At 36.0% G+C, this 22,500-nt stretch overlaps 1 protein-coding gene across 4 annotated transcripts in view; it reads right to left on the bottom strand.

Moving 5' to 3' along the window:
- Positions 1–22,500, bottom strand: part of lin54 (lin-54 DREAM MuvB core complex component) — a 98,476-nt gene that overhangs the window by 48,570 nt on the left and 27,406 nt on the right. For 3 of the 4 annotated variants that reach the window (XM_039758824.1, XM_039758826.1, XM_039758825.1), the window contains exons 2-4: positions 10,880–11,666; positions 10,723–10,749; positions 708–825 (exon numbers count right to left, since the gene is read on the bottom strand). In XM_039758824.1, the coding sequence (XP_039614758.1) occupies positions 708–825; positions 10,723–10,749; positions 10,880–11,629 (895 nt within the window). In that variant the 5' untranslated portion in view covers positions 11,630–11,666. The remainder of the gene's footprint in view (positions 1–707; positions 826–10,722; positions 10,750–10,879; positions 11,667–22,500) is intronic. The other variant, XM_039758827.1, reaches the window with a different exon arrangement.

Genomic DNA, 22,500 nt, shown 5'->3' with positions numbered 1-22,500 from the left:
ATGTAGGTTTGGATTTTTTTCTCCCTAAATAATAAAAACCATCATTTAAAAACTGCATTTTGTGTTTACTTGTGTTATATTTGACTAATGGTTAAATGTGTTTGATGATCAGAAACATTTTGTGTGACAAACATGCAAAAGAATAAGAAATCAGGAAGGGGGCAAATAGTTTTTCACACCACTGTAGATATATATAGATATATATATATATATATAGATATATATAGATATATAGATAGATATAGATATATAGATAGATATAGATAGATAGATAGATAGATATGAGAACAACACTCATATTAATGACAAAACAATTACATTAACAATCATGTTACATTATTTTTAAAATTTTTCCTTTTCTTTTTCGTACCTTCTTTAACACACTACTTCTCCGCTGCGAAGCGCGGGTATTCTGCTAGTTATGCATATGAAAGAATTAAACAGGACAGAACAAAAAGTACTCCCTACAAATGGAGAAGTAGGTCTCACATTTCTCACATTATCATCCTCATAAACCCATCTGTAAGGTTTTGCACATTTTGCGAAACATATACAAACACAATCCCTCAGTACAGCATATCAAAAAATAATTATTAATAAATTACTAATTTGAACATTACTGTGAAACATACTAAACTGAAAAATCCAGTTTATTCTATATGGTATAACAACACTTGTACACGAAAGAATAAAAAGTATTCTCATACCTGCTATTACCGGTGATACTGATGCTTGGCTGGAGACTGCTTTGCTATTGAATGGTTTTGTAATAATAAACTTCGTAATCATTGGCCCTGTAGATGATGTTGGTGTTTTCTTTGCAATCTGTAACATTTATCAAAACCAAAAAATAAGTAATTTAAAAAGAAACAAGCAACTCTGAGCGGGAGTCATTCAGCATGACAAAAAAAGAACTAAGTATCATTTATGTACAGCTAATGCCAGGAAAATTAATTACTGAACTGCCTAGAACACAAATAAAGTAAAAGTAGACACAGCAACTGGTGTGGCTGGTATTAAAATGATTATTATATGTTTTGCTTTTATTTTAACAATACAAAACACATAACAGTAATTCATAGTGTAATCAAATACACTCAAAAGCATTATATATGCACAGCCATTGAAAAGAAGAAAAAATCCCACATAAAAAAAAAAAAAAAAAAAAAAAAATCACACTAAAAGGAAAACAAAATCTTCGGCCATTCACATCAGATTCACATGAATGGCAAAAAGCCCTATGCAATTCCTTATGTATATTAAAACATAAGTATAACAATAATTACTTTTTAAATTCAAAAGTAGCATTTAAAAAGTTTATCAGGAGTTAGAATTTCATTTTTGAGTTTTGTTATGGTAGGTTTTAAACAAATTAAACATGAATGTATTTTTTGAACAGCTGAGTTTAACTTATCTAAAATTCTAGTAGAAAGATTATTTTTCCATCATCTGCCAAGACTGTTCACATGTGAATTCTGTATTGTTGATCATACTGATCAGTATCCACAAGGTGATCAGATCTAACTGAACTACAAACTCAGTTAAGTCCTCTTTCCTAGAGGGTCAATCTTGTGGGCAATTTAACATCTTCATTTTTATTCCTACATGCAATCTTAAACAAAAAGTTATTTGCTCTAGGTTCTGTTCTAGCATGTGTTGGTTTTGCATTTTTTCAAGCTTGTTGTTTCTTATTCTAATTCAGAACCTTGTGTTACATATATTAATCCATTATTTGGTGTTTAATGTTTGATATTATTTTGCATCCAGTTTTATTAACTTGAAATTTTTCTGTACCATTACTCCTTTTGTTCTTTTTCGAATATTTGTGAAGCACTACCAACATAGGAAAAGTACTACATAAAAAATACATTAATATTATTAAGCCTAGAAGCATTACCCATATATTTATCAAAAGTAGTCAGAATTGTTTCAGGAATAGACATTGGTTGAAGGTGACAGAAATTAGACATTTTATTTTCAACCTTAGCCCTAAACTTTGATAGACATCTACATAAAGATGTTAATAGGATTGGTTAAATTATAAACTGAATATTTACTAGACATTCACACCAGTGGCCTGCTGGAGGTCATTTTGTAGGTCTCTGGCAGTGTTCATTCTGTTCCTCCTTACCCAAAGAAGCAGATACCAGTCCTGCTGATGGGTTTAGGACCTTCTACAGCCCTGTCCAACTCTCCTTGAGTAACTGCCTGCCTCCTGGAATCTCTTCCATGCACATGAGACTGTACTGGGAGCCAGAGCAAACCTTCTGGCAATGGCACGTATTGATGTGCCATCCTGGAGAAGTTCAACTACCTGTGCTGCTTCTATAGGGTCCAGGTATCGGCTCATGCTACCAGTAATGACACTTACCGTAGCCAAATGTAAAACTAGTGTAAAAACAGTCAGAAAAGATGAGGAGGGAAAAATGTCAGTGGCCTCCAAATGTTAAACCATTCCTTTTTGGGGGAGGGGGTCATCTTATTGTTGGCCCTCTAGTGCACCTGTTGTTAATTTCATTAACAACAAAGCAGCTGAAAGTGATTAACAATCCCCTCTGCTACCTAACTGACCAGATCAATATCCCAGAAGTTTCAACGACTTGATGCTATATTCTGATTAAAAAGTGTTCCTTTATTTTTTGAGCAGTATATTGTAATAAACAATCTTTGCATACTTGAAAATAAATCTCTACTTCTGATAAATCTGGTTTGATCTAGAGAGGATAGAAATGGAAGCATTATTCTTTTACCTAAAGTGTTTGTCAATACCTTAATATCATCATTCAGAAGAGAAATCGGTCTATAAGAAGATCACTCAAATGGTCCTTTTTTAAGAAAGATAGTGTCTGATGGTGTTTAAAATGTTTAATATGCTCAGTAACTCTTGAGGTCATGATTAATATCAGTTTGTTTTTTTCCATTTTAAATATTTTCTTAACAGCCAGAAAGTTTCCCTTGTATAAGGGGAAATGGGCATGGGTACTAGATAGTGAACTGTGAAATTTCAGTTGAGTCTTTATTTCATGAGTTAACTGAGAAACTGTACTTTTAAGAGGGATGTCAATCATAGAACACAACTAGTTTTAGTTTAGCTTTGTCACTAAGCTTGAATGTTTTAAAGAAGACATTGATTTAAAAAGGAGCAATTTGAAATCGAGTCTTTACAAACTCAGTTAAACTGTCAAAAACAGATATATATGAGCCTTTCAGCTTTCTCTTTAACCTGTATGGTTTAACTAAACCAGTTATTAACATGGGTGTACTCATTACTTAAAGAATGCTATTTATAGTAGGTTTTGTAGCATTCAGATTACTAAATACAAGATCCATCCCTTCAGAAACTTCACTTCTTAATATAAAATTACCATTTTCTAATTTTTTTTAAACAGTTGACCAATTCCAGTTACTATATGAGGGAACTAATATTGATGATTACAATTTTATGTAATTTAAATTAGTGAGATTAAATTATTTAGGTTTCTAAATAAAATCATATTTTATGCAAATCAATAAATATTAAATAAAAATGCTAAAATGCATTCCTTACTTTCTATACACCTACCTAACCCAACTGTAATTATTGGAAATGGAAATAAATATTTAGATTAACTAAGCTTTCAAATGTCTGAATCAGTTTTTTTTCCCCCCCTCTTATCTACAATAATTGAAACTGCACTAAAAAGGCACTTCACTGTCCAAACTGATACATAGTGCTGGTAGCAGCTTTTGTGCTAACGTATCCATGGAAGGCAATTGAGACTATATTGCTTGCTGTGTAGGGAAGAAAACGGTTTGGTCTAGGAATACTAGACTCAGAGACATATGTCAGCAGTACAAGTACAATTTATTGTCATGTCAAAAATCTTATTTATATCATTAAAGCATTTATATCTCCTCAGAACAGTGACAACAATAATGTATCAACAAAAACATGCACACTAACATTATTTCTGTTTTTTTTTTTTATCAATATACACTGTTGTTGAAAACACACAGATTACTGTAGCTTGAATTATTTTAACACTTGAAAACACGACCCTTCACAAAAACGGGAATCTCAGCATATACAAAATGACTTAATCAAACAGACAGTTTTCTGACATTTTATTCTATTTTATCAGCTTGTCATACTGTATGAAAGTGTTAGATTAACTAACAAAAACGTTTTTTTAGCACTTCTGCTCAATTAAAAAATTTAATCACATGATTAAAACTTTTTATCCATTTTTTCATATTTCCTTCAAGCCTATTAATATTTTCTAATAAGCAGAAATACCTTCATGATTACTGTGGTGGGCTGGCGCCCCGCCCGGGGTTTGTTCCTGCCTTGTGTAGGCTGGGATTGGCTCCAGCAGACCCCCCGTGACCCTGTGTTAGGATATAGCGGGTTGGATAATGACTGACTGACTAACCTTAATGATTAATTTCATTTTCCAATACAAAAAAGTTTTAATAACTTTGACTCCTCATATCTCATTAGGGGGTGAACCATTATTGGTTGGCTGATGTAGCATGCACAACTTCCAAGTTTTTCTTATCATTTTTGCTGAAGACAACTATTGGTTTACTCTTTATCAAATGGGTGTAAAAAAAGGTTTTCAGGTGTTGAGCGGAAAATGGCGGTCGTTGGTGCTAGTTCAAAAGGCCTAATGTCTGGCATAACTAGACATCAAGACGATTCAAGCTATATATTAAACGTGGGGGTTTACTTGTACCAGTCAGTCAGGAGGTATTGGACAACAAAAAAAAAAAAAAACATGCATGCATAAGTAGTGGTTACGAAAAAAAAATGAGACTAACAACTTTCTGTATTTGTGTATTACTAGAGCTTTACTGCTATGTGTGAAGTATTAGTATATGTCTACCCATATAGGGCATAAGTTTATACATGTATAAGTTGCATTAAAACTAACAAGCTTGTTTTCTAATAAGCTTTCAAAAATATGTAGAGCCCTGGAATGTGCCACAGTATTCCGCTGGACATATTCTCAAATAGAAATAAACAAATCCAAACAGAATGACTTTTACAAAGCTAAACATTAAACCTGAGTCGCTGAAAGTTTCAGGTATGAATGCCAGCCAATTCACCACCAAGTGGCCCTGATTCAAAACATACCTGACAGCTTAAAATAACCACTGAAACCCACTGAAACTTGCTCTTCATGGAAGAAAAACTTGATGAAGTCATAAAAAAAAGTATGGAAAAAATCCAAACACAATGCTAATGAGTGTGATGGAGATATAAAAAGTACCTTTTTTTTGTTTACACATGTACCCAACAAAATGTAAAAAGTATTGTCATCAAGAAATAAATTTTCCCCCCATATGTTTCCACATTTGTGAAACCAGCATGAGATAATAATGCTTTGCAAAATACTGCATTATCTATGCTCCTATGACTTCTATGATGTAGAGAACACAGATGAAATAACAGAACATAAAAATTTATTACAGAAATAACCATGTAAATGTGCAGCAGCATTGAGATTTATGAGATATTACTAATGAAATGTAACACGTTTTCTTTAAGTGAGTTCACAGAAATCCTGTTGTGCTCCTATCATTCTATGTATGTATGTGTACGTATGGCATCCAGCACCTGCATGTCAGAAAATACACATGGGTTAACTAGTAGGACTAATGGATTAAAGAGGCTTATATCACAATACCCAACAATGTGAAAAAAACTTAACTGGAAAATTCAGAGCACAATAATATACCATTTATTTTAAGAATAAGGGCAACAGCTTTTGAGGAGTGTATCTAGATACATCTAAGCATGTGTCTCATATTAGGGTCATGAGGGGGTTTGCACAATAGCATTAAAGTGATGGTTATGATCAGCAAAAATTCTTATGTATTAAAAGACCAAATATGTGCTAAGAAAAAATTATTACACCATTAACAACACCCGCCCAGACCACAGACACAAGGCAAAACCTACTTATAAACAAGGACTGTATGTGTCAGATTCAGACCATACCATCTGCATGTCGCAGTAGAAATTAAAATTCACCAGAACAGGAAACATTACAATCTTTAACTGACCAGTGTTAGTGAATCATGTGCCCAACTACAGTCTCATCTTCATGTTTGTAGCTGATAGCAACTGAATACAGAGTGTTTAATTCACGGTTCAATACATTTAACATTCAGAGATGTTCTTCTGAATGGATGCGCGCTTCATATTTTTCATTAACCATACTATTTTCTGTAAACTCTAGGGACTGTAGCATGTGAATTTCCCAGGAGGGATCCACCTCCTGAAATGCTTCAACCACTTGGGCCAGGCCTATTCAAGTGGTAGCCCAGAAGCATCCTAGGAGTGGTCCAGCCCATGGTCCCACCCGGGGCTCCAGACTGCAACTAAAATGGTCTCAAATGAAACCAAAAATAGGTTTTGGCGATTATTATTTCTATTTAGTTTGTCAGTTGCAAATGAAGTCATTGGGATTTTAAACTAATTATAATTTAACAGAGGCAACAGGCCTTTTTTTTTAAATTGTTAAGCAGATTTGGCATTAAAACATGTGTCAGTACAGACCCCCAAGCATATCCCTGAGCCGTATAAAGGTTAGTTTATATCCCACACTCTGCGGTGGGCTGGCACCCTACCCAGGATTGGTTCCTGCCTTGTGCCCTGTGTTGGCTGGGATTGGCTCCAGCAGACCCCCGTGACCCTGTGTTTGGATTCAGCGGGTTAGAAAATGGATGGATGGATATCCCACACTGGGTGCAAGGGAGTCACAGAGAAAATTACGTCAGACTTGGAGACAAGTGTGGGAAAATATTTCTTCATACATGGCGAAGGGCTGAATATGATGCAATTCGTCATCAAAATAAAAGGGGCATGCAAAACATTTGAAATTAATCTGCTCATCATATAGGTCCCCTGTTATGAAGATACCTGTGCCCTGTGGAATTCAGTCGTCCCTTCTAATTTTGCATGGCACAATAAAGTGTGACTGTCAAAGATCTCATTGTGTTCGTGTATCTTTGCATAAAGTTTCTCTTTTGATTTAACACATACTCCATGCAAAATGCCGGCCTGTCCATCAGTAAACATGTATGAGCATTCGACTGCCCACGGCTTCGACAGCGATGTGATTGAAGATTGCATTTTAAGGTTGAAGCTGTATTACAGCTGTTTTCCCGGGGTGCTCTGTGACTTACGGTGGACAGTAAACTTTGTTAAAATGTTTCAAAAATGCCACTTTGTTAGTTGTTACTTCAGTCGTTTTGGCGTGTGCACTATATGTTTTGTTACCAATAAATTCTTCTACTGGCGCTCAAAGAAAAACAATAATAATAGTAATAATTATAATTAATAATTCATTACTAGACACTCAAGAACTCAGTACAAAGACATTTTAAGGACAAATCATTAAAATAAATATACCAATCCAATTTCACATCATACATGATACCTTGCTTTTAAACATTTACTCAGGTAGTATTTTTCTGGGGGACAAGAAATAATTTCAACAGGAAAGGCATTGTTGTGGAGCGCAAATTTAACCTCTGTCATATGAGAGATTTAAACCATGTGAATGAAATAGTTTAAGTTCTATGGGGGGAAAAAAGCCCTTGCCTGTCATGACCACCTCTTTAAATTGGTGGAGGATCTCAAATTTCAAAAGGGAAACAAATGCTATTGCTAAAACTGTGTACTTTTTTGATTCTATGCACTGTTAGATGTGCCTGGATCAAAAGTGAGAAAAATGTTTATTTTTTTATTTCAAAAGTTGAAAAAAATATTGCAATCATCTCAAATTCTGTTCAGTTATAGTGTTTTTGTTGTTTTATTTTAATGCATTATTGATATGCCTGTGTCAGATGTGACCAAACGTAAAAGGGAAACAATGAATGAACATTACTTGTCTATAAATACACTCATTTGTGTTGATTTAAATTTTGCAATTGCACGCTGCTTACCAGCTGCTGAAAATGTCTGGCCAAGCTAAATTTACTGGTTGCAAAATCTGGGCCAACTGAAACTGTAACTGAATAGCACTGAACTAGGCTAATGTCACTTAGATCACATCTTTCCCATTCCAACTTTTTTGTCAAACAACAAATTCTGTTGACCTTGTCTGCATGCTTACATATGTGTTGCAGTATAAACTGTTCTAAGGAGCAGGCTATTGGGCATCAATGTGGAGGTAAACATAATAAAGTGTGTATATCTTTTCTTATTTTCCAATCCAAGAAAACATAATTTATATGGCACTTTTTCAAAATATTCAATATTTAATTGGGACACAAAAGCAGAGGTCCCGCTAGTAAACACTTTCTTCTCTTGCTGTTGAGCACGCACATTTCTGTGATTATATATAATTTTACAAAAAAGAAATAAGCAGAGAATTGGATGTCTGAGATGACAGCTCTCGCGGACTTTCAAAATGCAAGCTTGAAAAGAAATTAAATCAAGCGGATGGCTGAATGACTTAAATCAACCTACCGAACACTTAAGTGTTTTCTGAAAACCCAACTAACTCCAAACACAACAACATAATGCATTTTAACACATAATATTCTCAAGCTTGCTTTATCCAAATCAGGACAGGCTCAGGCCTCAGAATATGTTGACAGGAATTAATCTTGGACAGGGTACGAGTCCATCACAGCCACACATCCATGTTCAAAACTGGACCAGTCGGTAACTTTCAATTTCCATAACACAGATCTATAAGTATGTAAGAGAAAAATCAAAAGGACCTCATGGGGAAAACACAGACATAGGAAGAAAGTGCAAATTTTACATAGACACGGACTGTGTGTGTGAGATTTGGTGCCAGGGCACTGGATCCATGAGGCAGCAGTTCTAACTACTGAAACACTATGCTAAATCAAAAGAAAAGCATTTGGTGAATTTTGTTTTTGAAAGATATGTTATGTAATGATACCATCCATTCATCTATTTTCTAAGCCAATTAAAAACATTAAGTGTTGCAAGGAGTTGGTGCCTACAGTGAAATGGGCAGAGTACTCATCCATTGCAGGGCACACACTTGCACATGCCTATGACAACTATCATTCACATGAGCTTAACGCAGTGTTGCCTAGTTCCAGATCCGCAAAATAATCTTGATGATAACTACTCAAGGAAAAACATAGAATTAGTATATGGCAGCATATGATATACATGAAGTTAGTTTGTTGATAGCTCACTAAATGTTACTTTAACAATCCTTCAGTATACCAAGCACATTCAACACTAATATACTGTAGAATCTCAAACGTGCACCACTAATAAAAAATCTAAATTTTGATCAAGGACTCCCAAACAACAACAAGAAAACCTAACAAGTGATGCAATGGGAAGCACTACAAAATAAATGCTGCTGCAGTTGTGTCAGTTTGGATTAAACAATTTTACATCAAATTTCTACCACATAAAGGTGAATGCTATGTGAAGAGCCATCAACCTCAGCTGTAAATGGGATAACAAACACAATCTATATTTTGAAATCAGAGAATTGTCACTCATATTTGATATACAGTAGGAGCATTTTCCAACAAAAGCATAAAAATCTTGAGTTGAAATCCCAGGCTTAGATGATGTCCATGTGGTGTTTGCACATTTCCTTCTCTTGGTATCACATTGAGGAACCATGCTTTCACCAACTCGACAGCATACAAACACTACGCGTGATAACCTGAAGATTTTGAAGTTTGCTTCATTATCCATGAGACTTTATTCCAGTCTGCAGTAGTCCACAGCTGGTATTTCAAGGCCCTATCTTTCTGCTACCCGCCTTGTCAAACCTGAAGCACAAAGTCTCCTCTTCACAGTAAAAACTGAGACCAGATTTTTTTCAACCACAGTTAAGCTGTGCTTGAAGCTGTTGAATGTGTGGTGCCTATCACACAAGCCGGTTGTCAGAAACGTCTTCTGATTGGGTTGTGACTTTGGCTCTGCCAGATCTATTCCTGTTAGTGTTTCTTTCACTTTCCACTTGCCTTTGGATTGTGTTGACACCATACTCACTGACACTGATTTTTTTTTTTTCCCAAATCTCGCTAAATGAAAGGCCTAAACTTCTAAGGGTAATAATGTTCGGTCTCATTTCATTTGTTAATTGCTTTTTTGTTGCTATTATCACTGGAATATTGCCCAAGTAGTACTTCAGAGGGTGTAGTAACACAGTCTGTTCCAACTCTGCTTTAAGACAGACAGGGGTTTTAAGTAATCAACAGAAGTTGGGACACCTGTGCAATATGGCTTAATTTACTTTAACTGCTGCAGAACATCTGTATGTTGTAACATATTAGTTGTTCCCTGAAGATGGCCCATTTGTAATATCTTGAAATTTTCTTTTTTTTAATTCCGCTTTTGACAACCTAAACTTTAAATTTTAAAATATCATTTTTAAGATTTAGAATTGCATGGACCAGGATTTAAATCCAGAATTCTCTATATCTCTGTCTCTATATATCTATATTTATATCTATACATACACACAGACACAAATAGTTGAAAAGCTAGAATACTTGTTAAAATTTACAGCCTTGCATATGCTTGCACTTAATTTATGAATAATATTTAAATCATTAACCAGTTACATTATTATCTACATATGACAAAAAATATTCTCAAGTCACTTAAACTAACTCAGGGTCCTGGCAGTACATCAAATTAACTTGTCTAACAGCACAGTGATCAATATTAATTATAAACTTGACAAAATCAACTCTTCAGAATTTATGTCGAACAGATACCTTCACTCCATCTCCAATGTTCCACTGCTGATGCCGTAAAAAAAAAAACAAAAAAAAACACATGACACAAAGTACAAACACCGATGAGACAATATACCAAAATAATACAAAACACTTTATAATGCAACCATTTTATGTACTAAAAATACATATGTACCTGTAATGCTTTTAATGATTGAGACTGTAGTCCTGAATGATGTGTGTTGATCAGCTGATTTCCAGGATTTACTGCCTGTACTCCTATCACAGGTTTAATATCTGTCCTGCCCCCAATTGTTACAACTTTATACTGCTGGGGCTGTACTTTTGAGTCCCCTGTAGCACCTTGGCCTTGACCACCTTTTGGCGATTGAGTAAGTTGACTGGTACCTGGCAGAGTCAGCACAATGGGTGGACCAGACTTTCCAAGGGTAGTAACAATCAGTTTTTGGCCCTCTTGTTTGATCACCTGGGTAGTGCTGGATTTAAGATCTGATGTAGAGTGTGACATCTTATTCAGAATGAGCTGGCTGGCTGAAGTAACAACCACAGGACTGCTGACCTTCTGTAGCCCCACACTTCCACTTGTCTGAATAGCAATGGGTTTGGTAACAGGTGATTTAATCCTAGTCATATGTGTAGTGTTCGTGTTAGACAATAAAAGTGAACTCCCACTGACAGTTGTAGGACTGCTCACCAAGACTGCTTCAGATGAATTGCTGCTTATGGCCAAGTTCTTCTGAGATACAGCAGAACTAATGCTAACTATTTCTGGTAGCTCTGTTTCCATTGGGATCTCATCAACAAGCTGCGAGTCACCCACAGTAATGGCAGCATCCACCTGATCATCTTCAACCAGCACAATGGCCTCAGTATCCATGATCTCTTCAGGAAGAAGGCTATTTACTTCTGCTGGCACCACCTCCATTTTTGTTCACTGTCACTTGCTCCTCAAGTGTCAGCCACTAGAAGAAAAAAAGGCAATTATGACTGGCTGCATCAATTCCAAAAAATCAACATAATACACAATGTTTTAAGATTTAGAATTGCATGGACCAGGAATTAAATCCAGAATTCTGTAGGTGTAAACTAGTACTGATGATTACTGCGCCAACCCACCACCCATTCATCAAACTTAAAATTTTTAGAAATAATATTTCAATTTAAAAATATCTTATTTCAATGTCTTAATTTTTCTGCATTGGCCAAAAACTCAGAAGTACAATATGTGTACATCACCATTATACTAGTATTGTGTGGTAATGAAGTTAAAAAAAAAATAAGTACCAATATCCAGACCAATGTCAACATTACTTACAATATTTTGGCATACAATGCACTGTATCTGCCCCCAAAGCAAGGGTGAATGAGGCTGCTGGACTGATTGCATGTCTCTGTGGGGCTTGAGCTATTGCTAATGCATTTGATATAGCACTGCAATAACCTCAGCCAATGAATCCAAAATTTGCTGGCTGGTGTTTATAATGTCTATGCCTTTGACAGGACTTGTTTTATGTTTAAATGTGTTTGAAAGTTTTATACTCATTTTTAGAACAGTTGTAAACCCTTTTTTTTTTTCAAAATTAACAAAGCAAGAAAAAATTAATCTGTTACACCACATCAACCAGTCCTACTTAGAGACTTAACTCTTTAGGGAAAGTATCCACAAGCCTCTGAAAACCAGTGGGGACTTCATCACAAGGTACAAAATATAAAGCTAATAACATTTTAACATGTAGGACACCCTTTGTTTTTTTTTTGAAACACTAAATTAAATTCTTACACATTTCTTCTTTGTCCAAGATGGAAAGAGCAAATTTTCTGGCATGTCTTTTATTTTTAAGCTCACAGAGCATTTGGAAAGAACTGAAGAAGCACTGGGATTTTATATTTAAACTTTCCTGTATTTTTTTTTAATTAAAATTCTCTTGATCCCACACAGAAATTAAAGCTGTGGAACAGAGGCTCTCAGCCTGAGATACGCGTGGTACTGGTGGTATGTAAAGAATTGCTATGTGGTTCTCGTGGTAACACAAAAAAAGTAACACAGAGAGAAAGAGAGAGTAACCCACTGTTTAAGAGGAAGGAGCTGTAGGTACACCTCAAAAAGCATTTCCACGGCTTGAATTTCACAATTGGTGCCTATTTAAAAATCCCAATAGTTTAACTTAATAAAGTGGGGAAATCCTCATTTCATGATTTTATTATTGCCTCTTTTATGACATTACATAGTTAGTTGTGAAATAACAATACACGATTAGTGCATGCTTTGAAAGACGTGAATGCTGACATCAGTCATCTGTCAGTTGAGTAAGTTTAGTGTGTGGCATGATCATTTGCATTTTAATAGAATGCCATACACAGACGCAATAAAAGAACAGAAGTTTGCGTTTATTCTCAGATTGTTATGAACATGGCTACAGTTGTGCATGTTTTGAACAGCGAATCCAGTTCAAAGGAATATGGTGTCTATTCATGCTGCACTGGGGAAAAGACATGACCCAACATTTGACATTGTTCCAAAATAAAATTGATTTAGTGATCCCAAATTTCTACATTAGCCAGACATGTACTGTATTAATCTTTTTTAGGACAAAACAAATCTCTCCAGTAAAACTTGGCATGTTGCTTTAACGGAAGCGCATAATCACAGAGAAGCAGAATTAGTGGGGCTAGAGGCTACTGATAAGACAAGCTTAATTACTAAAATAAATCTGCAAACATAAAATTTGTAACGTTCATTGTTGCTGTTATTTTTAACAATGGCCTCTGTCTTCAACCCTCTTGTTATCAACATCACTGTTAAGTTAGACTTATTAACAAGATTTGCATCTATACACATTATTAGCAAATATACAACTGTTATGAAGAAGCGCATCGTGCAAGAAATAAAACTTTTCTAAATAAAATGCATGCACTTTTGCACAAATACTGCTTTTTTTAGAACCCCCAATTATTTGACATCAAAATTGAACAAGCAATTGATTTTGCAAAATAATTTTATGTTGCAAACCTAAATTTAATACATTGTTATATTTGAGAAATTCTGTACATCAAGGGTCACTGTGCCTCAGTTTATATTAGAAATTATTAGACAATGGATCTTCTAGTCTCTAAGAGCAAAAAGCAGCATTGCAGGGATAAAAAAAATTGACTGGTTTCAAAGAATTGTCAGTAATCAAAGGCAGTTTTGCCAAGGTTTCTTATGTGTGTTACAGGTAGGTAGACAGAAGCAGTGCAAAGTATTTTTTTTTATATTTTCATTTGTACATTTTTATGCACTTAAAATCACATCTTTATGAAATGGTGTACTGTATTTTCAAATGTCACATGCATAGAAAGTCCACTATTACTTTCAGCTAAATACCTTGACCGAAAAAAATGTATATATGTTTTTGCAAGGATAATCAATTAGACTGAAATTTAATAGCTATTCAGGCTATGCCATTAGCAACAAGTGCTTGTGTTACTGTGTTGCACTATTGTACCCATCTACTTCAGTGTTTCTCAACCATGTTGTTTATAATCCACCTTTGCGTTGCTGGTTGATACCGGTGGGCCACGAGTTGATATTTTTCAGAATGGTAGTGGGTTGTGGCAGGTCACTACTCTGATGATCATCCTTATTTCACCAAGGGGAATCTGTTTTTGAGCACTGCGATTCAAGGACAAACCCATACCTCCAAAAGCATTCACCTATTTACCTTTTGGTGGATCATGAAAACACTTAAATGGAACAAACTGACTCCAGAAAGGTTGAGAAACATTGATCTACTTCTATAGTTAAAGGTGCACCATTCTAGGGTCGGTATCACAGGTTAAACATTTAACAAAAACATCAAACGCAGTGCTTCACTCACATTCACCAAAGAAAATTCCTTAATAAACTAAAAAATAGATGAGTTTTTATGTGTGGAACATGATTAATGGGCTTCATATAGCAACAGCAGGGGTGATACTGTATCTTGTCTGTCTGACTTTGCCTGGTGAATAAGAAAAATTACCATAATCTTGCTTCTGCAAGCATTAATGGAAAAAAAAATATCTATGTCGCAGTCTCCAAAATTTTGAAATTATTGCACACAAGAACCTCTTAATTTCAAAATAGAGAGCAACAGCCCATTTTCCTGGTACCATTAAAAGGCTTAAACATTCCTCTACTCTAAATGGGAACTCTACTGCCTGGGAAGCAGAAGTAAAAAAACATCCCATGATAGTTTGGCATGGTCACCACATACAGTCTAGAAACAACGAGGGAAAGTGTACTGCTCAATACAAGGTACATTGTATATAAAAATGTGTCACAGAAGCAAAAGGTTAACCGACTACTGTCCCTAAGCAGATAGATAGTTTATGTAAACAAGTGAAGATCACCACGTGAGACCTTAAAAGGTTAATGGCAGTACAGAATGACAGGTGTAAAGAAACACAAAGTTCAGTCTTCTTCCCATTATCTCACTGAAATCTCAGCACTGCATCTGTACACTCCAAGTCATAGCAATGCCTACAGATTTCCAAAACTGGACAAATCTTAATTATCATTACTACAATTATGGCTCCTAGGTTAATACTGTGCACAACCTCTTAATCAGGAAGACAGCCAGCAAATGCATTAGAGCTTGTATTATTTCTATAGGTTGACATTACTTAAGTTGAAAATTGTAATGTGTGTGTGTTGGAGAGGTAAATATTTGAAATTTACAATTCCTTCTTTCCTCATACTGAATATGAAAACTAAACTTGTGAAGTTAAAACTTTGTAAGCTGCAGCTCACATACTATATATCCTACCTACCTAAACACAGGCTCATAGGAAAACAATACTGGCCACTAATGTTTAAAGTATAGAGGCACTAAAAATCTTATAAATCAAAGCAATAGATTTAACCACTGCCCCAGTATCACAAGGCTGTTAAAGGTATGCAAGGCCCTTTCTGCAAAAAGAACAAATGATAAAGATACAAAAACCCCTCGCCAGCTTCACAAGACACTCAACTGAGTGGCTAAACTATTTTCCAACACTGGTATTTGCAAACATTATGTCAACTTGCTTTCTCAATTTCATCAGAGTTGCTGCTAAGTTTTGCCAGAATAAGAGACACCTGTAAGAACACAAGTTTGTCAACTCAAGCTGAAATCTTCCTTACTATGATTTCTCTCTAACACACACAAACACTTCCCTAAAAGAAGACATGCAACTTTTAATTAGAAGTCAACTCTAACTTAATCAGCAGCAGCTACACATTCCCTTCGGTTTTTGGAGCCAGAAACTCATACCTGCTGCTGTTTGAGGGTAAGCACTGTTTAAGAACCAGTATGTTCATAACCCTCTTTGGGCCTGAAAGTTTCTCTCGTTTCAGTTTTTAAAACTGGACACTGTGGAATCCCTCCAAATACTCTGGTGGTGTGATCATTAGCGCCACTATTTCAGGATAACCACTGTGCCTGTGACTACCTAAACTGGAAGAAGTATTGTTCAAAGAGAGAACCCCAAGAGCTAAATCTTTGTGTCAAAAAGAACTCACATTTCATCCATTGAAGTTGCACAAAACATGGCTAAGATTCAAAAATCCAAAGTGAGCTGAGGGGAAACAAAGTCACACCACAGATAGAGAACTGTATGGCAAACACAAGTGCATTCCATCACAAGTAATGTTCTTCACTTTAAATGAAGGAATGACACACAACTTTACACAACATTAAACATCTTAAAATGATAAAAATAATCCTCAAATTCCAAATGGAAACTATTAAATGAAAAAGCTGGAGTATCAATAAATTGCATTACTCTGTTTATTTTATGAAACTTACCCCCAAGGACCTGACCTACAAAGAAAGGTCAGGAAAATAAACTAGGAACTTTACTGAATTGCCTCATTAATAATTGGCACAGCCAAAAGGAAAGTAATTATATGATTAACAATCAACTGAACACTTCCCCTTCTTGATGCTGTCTTACAGACCAGACATCGGGCTTTAAAATTTAGCTGTTATTTACAATAGTATTTCCCAAGGTGTTTACTTCTGTTATAAGAAATGAAATGGGAAATATTAATCATTAAAACTGTGTTTCATTTAAAAGAGAAAGAAATTCAGGTCAGCCCACATTTTATTCTTTATTTTTATTAATTGTTTATTATTTTTATACATTCATATATCCTATAATTCTTGTATAACCAATACCTTGTACTGTGTTGTTAAAGTAAGCCTATTTGTACAAGGACAGAAACCAATGGTAGTTATGTAGCACTTTGTGAATGAACACAAATGTGCATAAATCCAAAACTCATTTCTTCTACAACAGTAATATGAAATAGTGATGCTCCAAATTAGGACCAATACTAATCACTGATCTATTGTTACTGGATAATCTGATTCCAATACCTGTTCAGATCTTGTTTTACTTTATTTCCTTAAAAATGCTGCATAATCAGGCCGCTTTTTAAATGATTTTTAAGCACAGAGGAAAAAATAAACATTTGAAAAATCCGTAATTTAATAAACCACCAAGAAAAGTAACATTGCAACAATGCACGCTACGAACCAACATACAATTGTCCATGACTGAAAACGGAGGAGCGCCGCTGCTTCCTTCCAAAGCTTAACACGGGTTGAACGGCACTCGCTCAGTATGCATTGCCCGCTTATGTGCCCGCCCCCAACTCCCTACCCGAGTCCCTTTCGTCTGTGTATAGTCCACACGCACCTGTGAGTCACGTTGAAGGTTAATTTTCCAAACACCGCCTCAGTCGGTTTCCACGTTGATTTTTCATTGTTCTTTGCGGTCCCGCTGCTTTTTTATATATAATCCACCAAGTCACCACCATGGGGGCTTTACAAAGGGCAGGACGGAATCAGTGCGAGTATGACCCGCACGCACTGGGAATTTCTCATTCTGTGGGGAACAATTGGAAGCCACGGTCTCTATCACGAATGGGGTTTAACGGCTTACCCACACCGGGTAGACACACGTTGATCCATTCAGTGTATCGCGCGTGCAGTACCGACATACAAGTGCATCACAGACCTGTTAATGCTCAATCTCACGTGGCTGAAAGCCACTTGTCCCTCTAAGAATTTGGACGCGACGTTGTTGGGTCGTAACTATTTAGCAGGCGGGAGTCTCGCTCGCTTTCGCTGGAAATAACCAGCCAAATCGCTCCACCAACTAAGAACTGCCATGCACCATCACCCACAGAATCGAAAGAGCTATCAATCTGTCAATCCTGTCCGTGTCGGGCCGGGTGAGGTTTCCTGTGTTGAGTCAAATGAAGCGAAAACGCTCCACACTTGGTGGTGCCCTTCCGTCAATTCCTTTAAGTTTCAGCTTTGTAACCAAAGACTTTGAACCCAAAGACTTTGGTTACCCTGGCGCCCGGGCGGGTCATGGGAATGACGCCGCCGGATCGCCTGCTGCGGGGCCTGAATTAGTGAAGCAGGTGAGACGGTAATGAAACAGAGGCACAGGGCTTATTGGTTTTTAAAGACTGCTTCCTTCATTGGGTTTTAACCAATGCATGGAACGAATCAACACACAATCGTCCGTGCAGCCTCAAGGTGGAACGGGAGGAGAGAGAAGGACATCCACCCGCCTCCCTCCGCCATGCTAGTCTGCTGATTTCTCGCTCAGTATACACTGCCTGCTCATGTGCCCACCTCCAACTCGGCCACTCGAAGTCTTTGTACAGTCCAGATGCACCGGTGACTCATGTAGACTTTTCATTGCTCTGTGCGGTTTTGGCTGCCTTTCTATATATAATCCACCAAGACACCCGACCACGGTGGGAGGGGGGGTGTGTACAAAGTGCAGGAGTATCTAAGAAGACGCATGTTTGTCGCAGATGCAATTTGCTGTATGTAGCGCGGTAAAACAGTTTGCTATAGTGCAAGCGGTCGCGGCGTCGTAACCAAAAACTCGTTTTTTAAAGACTGCCCACTTCATTGTGTTTTAACCTCAGTTGTAAAGGAACGTTTTAAGGATCCCATGGGATACCCCTCGCAAACAGTTTTACACGCCGAATATGGTGATTCACCTCCGCGAGAAACATGCCTCTATTAACAGTCAACGTGGGTCGGAGCTGCATGTGACCTCTACGACAGACGAATATAAATTACGCCGGTTTTTCTGTGTCGTCACGTCCGAGTTGGTGGGCGTGGCTCTGTGAGTTGTCTTCGTATCCAATGGTCTTGGAGTTGGTGGGCATGGCTCCTTCCTGCGTGCGCCATAGGTGTCTCACTTGTCGGCGGCTTAGTGAATCCACGCCGGAGCTTTCCATGGTTGTCTTGTCTTAGTGAATTATATATATAGATATTAAAGTGGTATTTTTATAATTAAACCATAGACCACAGATGTAACCTGCTCATTCAAATTCTGAAGGCTTACTGTTCAGGGACCATAAAAATACTGAAATAAAATTCCCAAAATATATACTCATAATTAATAAAATACATGTATGCACAGTCATGTACCATTTTACACCCGACCACGTTTAGGCGATTCATACTTAGCTTATTACAGGTAATACTGTTCTAGAAAGTGCCAAAAAAATAAGCTGACACAGGACTAAATTTTTGGTTATGATTATTACTTCATAAGGTTTAATGTTTTCTGACCCTTGAAGAACCTTTTTTTTTTTTTTTTTTGATTAGCGCCGATCCATGTAGCTAATGCATTTAGTCTGTACACTTTTTCCTTACACCAGTGTGTCTCAGCCCTTATGGTCCCAACTCTCTTGACCCAGGTTTTCGTTCAATCCAAGATCCACTGGCCATGAAACAGTGCTTTGAAAACACTGCCTTATGCACACAGCAAGAATCAAAGATCTGGTTGTTGTTGTTCCCTATTCCCATATTCTTAAAGCAATTAAAATATGCATGGTAGTGACCCACAAAGGCTCAATTACAATGACCTGTTCACTTTTTTTTTTATTAATTTTATTACACTTCATACAAAGCAATCAAGTTTTTACAAAAAGAAAAATAGAGTTAAGAACAGATCGATCCCCACCCTTGAGAGAGAGAGCAAGCCAAACGGCATAAAAATTTTACAACTTTTAAACATACCTAAATTAATAAATTCTCTATGCTTCATGAACTTATTTTAAGATATTATTGATTAGTTCCTGCCATGTTTTGAAAAACGCCTGTACGGATCCTCTAACTGAGTATTTGAATTTTTCCAATTTCAAATAATATAACACATCAGTTTCCCACTGACTTAAAAGAGGAGAGTTTGGATTCTTCCAGTTTATCAGAATAAGTCTGCGTGCCAAAAGTGTAGTAAATGCAATCACAATTAGTTTGTCTTTCTCCACTTTAAGCCCCTCTGGAAGAACCCCAAACACAGCTGTTAATGGGTTAGGAGGGATTGTGAGTCCAAGGCTATCTGAAAGGTAATTAAAAATTTTTGTCCAGAATAATGTTAATTTGGTGCAGGCCCAGAACATGTGACCTAGTGAGGCTGGAGCTAATTTGCAGCGTTCACAGGTTGGATCATGCCCTGGATACATTTTGGAGAGTTTTAGTCGAGACAGATGTGCTTGATAAATAATTTTAAGTTGTATAATTGTTTGCTTTGCGCATATGGAGCTCGAGTGAATTCTCTGCATTGCTACTTTCCACTCCTCTTCTGATATATTAATTGAGAGATCTTTTTCCCAGTGTCCTCTTGGATCTTTGAAAGGGAGGGATTGTAAAATAATTTTATATATTGCAGAGATGGAGTCTAAGTCCTTGAGATTGAGCAATATTTTTTCCAGCATGGATGAGGGTGCAAGATGAGGAAAATCTGGAAGGTACTGTTTAACAAAGTTCCTGATTTGAAGATAGTGAAAGAAATGTGTAGCTGTTCACTTTTTAACCAACATACAGAATATGACAAATGGCGGCCCCAAATTGAGCCTAAGTTGGCGCATGAGAGTACAGAAAATATTTATCCATAATACAGTATATATGGCATTAAAGACAATAAAATGCTTCTTATAATTACAATCTGCCATATTGTTTAAATTCTTCTATAATTATCTGAAACTTAATTTTAAAAAGGAGTTTTAACCATCTATTTAACAAAACACTGCTTAAATATAAGTATAATGTAAAAGTAAATATATATGCAGTTATATATTTTTATAATTTATAATCATTAATTGCATTACAGGTTTTTTTTTTTTTTTGCTGTTAAAATATGCATTCACTATATTTGTTTTTTGTTTTTTTTACTTCAGTATACCAGCTAGACATTTCTAATTCTTGAGGATTAATTATAAATATGGATTACCATTTTAAGTACGGAGTACTTTTACATGTTATTTTTGAACAAGAAACAGTTATAATGAGATTCAGCCATCTTAAATGACAACTTGCTGAGTCTTCCTATGCAACAAGCTTTGCTTTGACCCAAAAGACCAAATCACAGTAACATTTTAGCTAAAATACCGCTAAACAGAATCTGGCTTAATGGTGTACCAGAACAAGCATCAGAGAATATTAAAAAGCAAGTAATGGATATCTATAATGTGATTCTTCCTGAAGCTAAGTGAAATATGCAAATGGAAGCTGACATTGCACTTCACTTTGGAAAGGTAAAGAGCTCTAGCAGCAATTGACATGTTAATCTGTGACCGATCATCATTAGATTTGACAGTAGATCAACCAGAGACAGTATTTCAAAGGAATCTAAGAATTGTACACTCATGAGGGAGAAGAAAATGATCTTCAAAGAAGACTTAATGAAAAATGGACAAAAGGGTGGCCTTTTGTCAAATAGGCTAGAGGCTAGAAAAGAAGGGAAGAAGGTGGGATGTGTTGGTCCAAGAGCTTATATTGATGGTAAATTGGTAAGCTTTTAAGCAGCTTAGGGGTGTGGTATTCCCTTTGTTGGTGTTGTACATTACATATTATTCAGTATAATAGAAAAATCCTGAAAAATTTTAAACACTTCACATTTTACTCAGGGTATTATGTGGTTGTCAGTTTATTTTTACAACAAATAATGTTAATTACAAAATTTCATTTTTGAAAAAACTGGGTAAAGTTTAGATTATGAAATGACATTTTTGTTTTTTTTTTCCCCCCGACGTGACAGTATTCTACCAATGTAAATTATCAGTTGGATTATATGGCGGGGTAGCCTCTTGTGTTACACATTCTTACTAGTTACTATGGTATAATTCAATTACTTGTTTGTTTTTTCATGTTAATCTAGTTACAGTATGCACAATTAACGTACAGGATATTCACAATGCCTTAAAATGTAAGGCTGTTTTTTGTATGTAAAAAAATACAGATTTTCATTTTCTTTAGGAGACACATGAGTGCAACTTAAGACGTTTAATTTTTGGAAAAAGCAATTGGGGTAATGACATCTGGTTATCTTATGCTATTAAATGCAGTGCAGGGGTTGCAATATTGCGAGAAATTTCAAGGGGAAAATTATTCAGTCATACTGTGATCATTCAGGTAGATGGATTATTCTTATAATAAGTCTGAACAAGTACCTTTTTTTATTAGAGAATATTAATGTATCTAATATTAAATGTACTAATAAGAGCACTATTCAAACATATGAAAATGAAATTAGAAGAATCACATAATGTTTTTAAAATATTAAAATCATTTTAGGTAGAGATTTTAATTTTCTCTTTGATGAGACAATAGACACCCCCCACATAATTGGTCACCATCTAGTAGTATTTCTTAATATGCAAAGCATTTGTAGTCTGTGATATATGGAGAACAATCCACCCTGGTCTTAAACAGTTTACATGGTGCCCTAACAATCTTCTTAAACAGTCCAGAATTG

This window comes from Polypterus senegalus, chromosome 7 (genome assembly GCF_016835505.1).
Source record: "Polypterus senegalus isolate Bchr_013 chromosome 7, ASM1683550v1, whole genome shotgun sequence".
NCBI classification, from domain to species: Eukaryota; Metazoa; Chordata; class Cladistia; order Polypteriformes; family Polypteridae; genus Polypterus; species Polypterus senegalus.
This window is presented reverse-complemented; position numbering and strand designations above follow the sequence as displayed.